The 7,916-nt window shown below is 31.1% G+C and overlaps 1 protein-coding gene across 1 annotated transcript in view; it reads left to right on the forward strand.

Annotated features, from left to right (window-relative positions):
* LOC117180090 (myrosinase 1-like) overlaps nt 1-6,944 on the forward strand; it is a 23,482-nt gene extending 16,538 nt beyond the window's left edge. Inside the window, exons 3-8 of the mRNA XM_033372409.1 lie at nt 1,821-1,954; nt 4,533-4,866; nt 5,159-5,501; nt 5,669-5,819; nt 5,951-6,189; nt 6,528-6,944. Of these exons, the coding sequence (XP_033228300.1) occupies nt 1,821-1,954; nt 4,533-4,866; nt 5,159-5,501; nt 5,669-5,819; nt 5,951-6,189; nt 6,528-6,666 (1,340 nt within the window). The 3' untranslated portion in view covers nt 6,667-6,944. The remainder of the gene's footprint in view (nt 1-1,820; nt 1,955-4,532; nt 4,867-5,158; nt 5,502-5,668; nt 5,820-5,950; nt 6,190-6,527) is intronic.
* Nucleotides 6,945-7,916: the final 972 nt, after the last annotated feature.

Genomic DNA, 7,916 nt, shown 5'->3' on the forward strand with positions numbered 1-7,916 from the left:
ATACGCCCATTAGCACAAATGGTAAGTTCCGACAGTGCCTACAAGTGTGCCTACTGGCCGCTAAATGGCAATACCGGTTTCATATGTATACACCTGGTATATAAAAACTTAACAAAAATTTCAAAACATGAATTTTTAATTGCCGTTAGAACTATTTTTAATAATACAGTGTTTTCTTTTAATAATAAATTTTATAAACAGTTATCAGGATGTCCAATGGGATCTCCATTATCTCCCATAATTTCAAATTTAGTTATGGAAGATATTGAAAAAAGAGCCTTATCTAGATTATCATTCAAACCAACTTTATATAAACGTTACATAGATGACATTTTAAGAATCGTTCCAACTAATAAAATTATAGAGCTCTTAAATATATTTAATAGTATCGATGAAAACATTCAATTTACTCTTGAAAAAGAAAGTAACAACATCTTAAGTTTCTTAGATTTGGAAATTCAAAGAATACCTATTGGAAATTTAATCACAAACTGGTTTAAGAAACCATCTTGGTCAGGTTGTTACTTAAATTATGAATCCCATCATTTGTTCAGTCAAAAAATAGGATTGATTAAAGGTTTAGTGGACAGATGCATAAAATTAAGTGATGTAAAATATAGAAAAGATAATTTAGACCAAATGAAAACCACCTTATAATTAAACAATTATCCCTGGTTGTTAATAGAAAATGTCATCAAAGAACGTATTAATGAAATATACAACACTTCCATTATAGAAAAGAAGAAGAAAAAATGGTTACAAAATTACAAAAAAATTGATCTAAAAGTTACCTTACCATATGTTCAAGGCCTTTCTGAAAGATTACGAAGATCCTTAAAAAAATGTAATATTAACGTTTATTTTAAATATAACAATACTTTAGAAAAATTATTGAGTAAAAAAAAAGATTCGGAAACAATAGAAAATCTGTCTAATGTGGTTTATTTAATAAAATGCAATGGTTGTCAAAAACACTACATAGGTGAAACTGGCAGGATATTTTGCTAATATTAAAATCTTGGCCAGAGAAAATAATACTTTTAAAAGACGTATCATTGAATCAATTTTTATTAATAAATATATCAATACTTCAATAAATTTAAAAATTGAAATATTGAATATAAACCAAATTGATCAAAGCATTATGCATTAACCCCCCCCCCTCTTTTTAAATTCTTCTAATTTAAATTAACTTAATTTATTCAATCTTATATTCTCAAGCTTTGGCGCGCCTTTTCATCAGAGGTTTATTAATATTTGTCACCTCTGCAATTACGACTTTTCATAACAGTCAGTCTTGTATCGTCCGTCTGTAAACATCGTTTCAATTATGTGACAGTTTTCATAAATTATTGGAGCCTCTCCAATATCTTTGAGGCTTCAATTAATAGAAATTTTGTCCTGTTAAAAAATTTCTTTAAAAAAAAAAGAAAAATTTTGAAATGACGCTGTTTGTTTTTATAAAATATGACTTTGTTTTTTGACTCAGGTATGTTTCAATATAATAACTTTTTTATTTTGTTCAAACCGATATCCTTTTTACGACACTAATTATTAGAACGCTTACGCTCATACAATTTTTTATTAAATTATAGATTTGTATATCGACTCTTGATAAAGACCCGCAGTGTTAGTCGAAACGTTGAGGATTTTTTTAAAAGAAATAAATATGTTTTTCACATGTTATTTCGGATGCTTTTATTTTGATTTTATCATTGACCGTAAGACCGAATATTTGCTGAATTTAGCTAAAATACTGATTGTAAACTAATATTATACAATTGGTATGTAATGGTAATAGAATTATTTTTACTTTGCAGGCAAAGGTGAAAATAACTGGGATTGGTTTACACATAATAAACCGTGGTCGATTGCTGATCAAAGTAATGGGGATGTGGCTTGTGATTCTTTCCATAAATACAAGGAAGATGTTGCTATTCTGAAAGACATTGGTGTAAGCTATTTCATATTTCAGTTTTGTTATCAAAAAAATGCATGTCATATTATTATCAGAGTGAAAGTCTGTTTAAACGACTGATACTCAAATGCCAAACTCGAGTATAATAAAAAAAGATCCGGTCGCTTCTTGGGCACATTCTCATAGCACATCATCATGAACTTCTTAATTACAAAGACTGCAATCGAAAAAAAAAGAATTGTTCCTTTCACAGATGCCCAAATAATACATTGTTTTGTTAAATTTGTTTTAAAAATTATAAGATCAATCAAAGAATTATGAATTTTGCGAAAATTATCATAAATTTCCGAAATGAAAAAATTGACATAGAAAAAAACGAATATTTCTGTCGAAAAATGCCTAATTGCTGCATTTGTATATTAAATTTGTTAATAATATAAAAAATTATAATCAGAAGAGAACATTCTTTGTATACTATTGTTTCGATTCCAATTTCTTGCAACATGACTTAAAGAAACGTGTATTTTGAAAAATCGTAGAAAAATTTTTTTCAAACAAATAATTTTTTGATAACAATTTTTTTTGTATATTGTCCAATATTAGAATATCCTTACATAATGCTATTTTCTGCAACTTAAGCGATTTCAACCATTATCCTGTTATTGGCGAGAACCGGGAACGTCAAATATAAAAAGGGTCATTTCTTTGTCATATTTGTTTATTTATAAAAAAATTGAAAACCTAATTCGAAAATCAGGCTGGACAGCTCTCGTAGAAATCTTATTAGCTTTTTTCCATTTTTTTTGTCGAAATCGGTGAAGATTTGTGGGCTGTAAATTATTCTGAACCAAACAAGTCGTTTTTCTTTCCAATTTGAGGCGCTTCTTTCGGTATGAAACCAAAAACTCTTTTTTTTTTAAATTAATCTTTTAGGGCATAAAAAAAGAAACATTTTTCTTCTCTTGACTTTTTTCCAAATCGTGCATCCTTTGGCTTAAATGTTGATTTTCGTGTGGTTTTTGGAATTTTGTAAATACTATAACTCTGGTAAACTTTGGTTTTATAGAAAAACGTCATGAGGATAAATTGTTCGCCTGTTTGAATACCATGAATATCCGTAAAGAAAATTTTAAATTTTGAAAAAAGTGATCTCAAAAATTTTCAAAATACGCTCACTTTTGGATTCGTGCTAACAAACTAAAAATCTACAGACACGCACAGACAAGCAGAAAGACACATTCGTAAAAACCTGTTTTTCGGATTCAGGGGATCTCAAAACGTGGACATTTGACAAAAACGGGGGGGGGGGTCAAATTTAATACAAATCTAATACCTTCTCTTGATGAGAATGTAAAAAGAAAGCGTATCTATAAAAAATGTGCCCTTTAGTAAGGAATAAAATATTTAACAGTTCTCGGACTAAGAATTAGACTTTTATGAAAGAATTTTTGTTAATTTCACAGGATAGCAAAAGGAAAATGGGTATACTCTTTTTTTAATAATAATAAATAAAAATTTTTGAATTTATAATTTTCAAATATAGTAAACTTCCTCCTATGTTGGCGACTTTGAAACTTACACGTTCATAATTTTTCGGTCTGCAAGGGCCCCCATCTCTACTGCGAGTCGTCAAGATATTTTTCTTTAGCAACCATGCTAGGATAGGTGGAAATTTCAGCCGTCAGAAAGGTTAGCTTCTAAACATAAAGGTAAGTTATGAAGGTTTGAATACTAATATTTCTGAAGTGTATAATATATTTTCTTAGTCAAGTTCCATTCTTTTGTCGATTGATGACCTTTCTGTATCACTAAAGAAAAGAATTCAACTAAAATTTCAGTTTAGTATATCAGATCGATTTTATCAGAATCAGGTACTTTAATCTCAAATTTCGGATAGTTGATTGTATTTCGTGACACTGAAAGGTCGTCAATCGACAAGAGAATGGAGCATGACTGAGAAAATAGATTTTCCGCTTGACAAATATTAAATATTGGAAGTGAGCGTATATAGAGGATCGAAAATAGGTGATCTTGGAAATAGGCGATCTCGGAAATAGGAGTAAGTTTACTGCACTTCAATATAAGTTGCTGAAAATAAATTCCTTTCTAGTTCCGTTGGGATTCGAACGCAGATCTTGAGATTTCTGGTCTGGTGTTTTTACCCACTAATAACAAACGGTGTGTGTGTGGGGGAGGGGGGGGAAGGGGCAATATTAATCATTTCTTTTGACGAAAAATATTACACTACCCCAGATGACAACACAAACTCAAACTTATTTCCTAAAAATGATTCAAATTTTTATTTTTACAAGAATTGGAATGACGTCTAGAGAGAAACTTCTTCCATAGCTAAAGATTAAAACATTTTGGTTTTGACTAGTAAAATGAAATCTCTCATTTCCTATTAAACGAGAGAACCTCAAAACTCATATTACTGAAACGTTGAACACAAAAAACAGACGTACGATTATGCAATATTACATGGGATTTCATGGCATTATATGAGATTATAAATTTTGTAAAAAGTAGTGCCGAATAAACGAGGATTCCAGCCTCGAATTACCGTAGGTATACTAGATGACCTTAAAATAACGTAAAAATTTTGAAATTCCAGTTCAACTTCTATCGGTTTTCAATAAGCTGGTCACGAATTTTTCCCACTGGTTTCTCCAATAAGATTAGTAAAGAGGGTATTCAATATTACCATGATCTTATTGATGAACTTCGATCAAACGGAATTGAGCCGTTTGTCACCATCTACCACTGGGATCATCCACAGATTTTGGAACAGATGGGAGGATGGGTTAACGAACTGATGGTGGATTCCTTCACCGATTTTTCTAGACTTGTATTCCAAGAATTCGGTCCTAAAGTAAAATACTTTGCGACCATTAATGAGCCAAGTTCTTTTTGTAGTGGAGGATATGGAGGAACACTTAAAGCTCCTGGTAAATTGCATATTAATATTTAAAAAATGATGTTCACACAAAGCAATTTGTTTATACTTATGACTCTATCTTTTTGGAAAAATTTAAGAAAAAATAAGTTTGAAACAAATATTAAATCAACCTATTTTAAAATCTAAAAAATAAGAATATTCCTAAGACTGCAAGATCCCAACGGTCTGGTCTAAATCTGAACTTTTTAAATTTTGGTGGGAAATATTTTTTAAAGTATTTATATTCAATATTGGCATTTCTAAACTATAGATAATAAGTAACTTTAACTTATTTTTTGAAGCATGGAATTTGACTCTCAATGCAGAATATATGTGTATGCATAATGTACTGAAAGCTCATGCCAAGGCATATCACATGTATGACCAGGAATTTCGTTCAACTCAGAATGGCAAAATTGGTATTGTATTGCCATGTCAATACTATTTCGGTCAAGATAATAATGACACTGTGACGCCAGATATAGCCTTTCAATATGATTGTGGCTGGATGGCCCACCCAATTTTTTCAAAAGTTGGCGATTATCCAAAAATCATGAGGAAACGAATTGACGAGAACAGCAGAATTCAAGGCTGGCCTCGTTCAAGGTTACCTACATTCACACAAAAAGAAGTTGAATATATCAGGTATGGGCTGGATTGCATACCTTACACATGCTATTTAAAAATTATATCATTTGTTTATATTATTTTTTGTCGTTAGATATTAAGAAAAATATATACATTCATAAAAATATAGTGATTTTATGTTTAAAAAAATATATATATATAAAATAACACAACATTTTTCATAGAGGTACTGCAGATTATTTTGGATTAAATCACTACACGTCATATATAGCCGTGCCTGTTAAAAGGGAAACTGGTAAAGTATGGGAAAATGATCGAGGCTATTACCAAACAGTCGATCCTAAATGGCCTGTCTCTGCAAGTTCTTGGCTGAAGGTTTGTAATATTATTTAAAAATCATAATATTACAGTACAATCAGCATCATGAATATAATATATAGTAATTGTTAAATACAAATAAAGTAACCGTTTGCAACACCTAAGCTTAAAATACATGTATTGTGAAGGTGGTACCTGAAGGATTTGGAAACATTCTTCGGCGGATAACAAAGGAATACGGAAAACTACCAATTTATGTTACCGAAAATGGATACGCAGATCATGGAAGTCTAAACGACATTGAGCGAATAAAATATTATTATGGCTACCTGAAAGAAATGTTAGTAGCTATAAATGATGGATGTAATGTTAAAGTTTATATAGCTTGGAGTATTATAGATAATTTTGAGTGGCAGGATGGCTACAAGTAAGTTTTCTATAAATGTCTTTTCCTCATAATTTTACCCAGTATATGAAAACAGATTCAAAGGGACTTGAAGTTAAGAGGGAGTGTCAAGATTTATAAACAGATTTTGCTAATTTTTCCACAAACCGTATTATAAATCCTACCACTTGAACTATTAACTTTGAATTTTTTTGAATCAGTTTCCATATACTGGGAAGTAGCATTTTACATGAATATAACCAATTAGAATCAAACACAATGAAACGCGCAGTTGTGTTAACTTTCCGTACATGTATGATACGTTTGTTTTATCTAAGTGCTATATGATGTTAGCGTGGTAAATATTTAATTTTTTCCAGAAATCGTTTCGGGATTGTACATGTCGACTTTAATGATCCAGGAAGAAAAAGAACTTATAAAAAATCCGCTAAATGGTACAAAGATTTGCTGAAGAGTCGCAAACTACTTCCTGTGCATAATTACACAAATAACAATTAATATTTTAGAATACACATCAAATGTGTTTTTTTCAAAACAATATTTTGATATGAATTTGCGATGTAATACCACTTGTGGTCAGATGTCAGTTCTTCTTCATCATCCAGGCTTAGGATACTTCATGAAGTCAGAATACAAGCAAAAATCTGTTATGAACTGAAAAAAAAATGATGTGAACTATACTGATTTACTATACTAATCGAATTATTGATTTAATCTTAATTTTTGTGAAGTGAGTCAGGAGTAAAGTGCAATAAATGTTAATACTTTATTTTTAACATGTAGTGTACTTAATACAAAACAAAACCACATCTTTTTTAATTAAAATTCACCTCGTGGTAAATTCTTGACATAAATAAACTTTCTCGCTCCCCGTGTAGAAATTTCCCCGGTTGGCCCTAATACAACAAGGTTTCTGGTCGAATCCCGGCCGGGCTGCCCCTGGCTGGGTTTCATGGACAGGAACCGGGCGGAAGCCGTTCGGGCTACAATTTTCTCAAATCACGTAGTCCGGGGCCGGCCGGTTACTGGCCCAGCCAACCCTGGTTATATCCCATGGTCGGGAGCCGGCTGGGCACTGGTCAGGTTAATGTTTTTGTAGAAATTACACATTTTTTAAGAGCCGTGATATTATCCAGGACGTGATTATGGATGCTAGATGAATTATTATTTGAAAATTATAATATAAAGATTTATTAGATCAGTGAAGCAAAAATGAGCTTTTTTAAATTATTTAAAAAAAAAAAACATTAAATTTTTTCGAATAATTTAACATTTTAAATTAAATTGTTATCGATTCTGCTAAATGCAACAACAAGAATGATACAATTTTTATAAATTTCCCTATATTCAGACAATATTTAGCCTGTACAATTTCAAATTTACCGCCAAATATAGCGCCTGCTGTATTTGTCGTCTGCATAGACACTCAGTAATTTTCAGTTTCGCACCTGGAACGAGGATGCTGCTTGCACTCACGTCGCGTCGTCTCTACGAAGTTCGCAAATAAAATGGAAACTTGTGGTTAAAATCAACCTTATTTCAGTATTTAGTTTAAAACCCCCACTTAGTGCGCGAATAATAATTATTTTTAATTAAAATATAGTCTTGTGTATACAGTTTTTACTCTCTTCTTGCCTAACCTTAAATCACCAAGTGGCTTCCAAATTGCTATGAGATTCTATCATCACGGATTAAAATTCGACCCCAAGTTTCTTGCCAGAATTGGTTCACTTGATTTGACTTTCAAA

Source organism: Belonocnema kinseyi, chromosome 9 (genome assembly GCF_010883055.1).
Source record: "Belonocnema kinseyi isolate 2016_QV_RU_SX_M_011 chromosome 9, B_treatae_v1, whole genome shotgun sequence".
NCBI classification, from domain to species: domain Eukaryota; kingdom Metazoa; phylum Arthropoda; class Insecta; order Hymenoptera; family Cynipidae; genus Belonocnema; species Belonocnema kinseyi.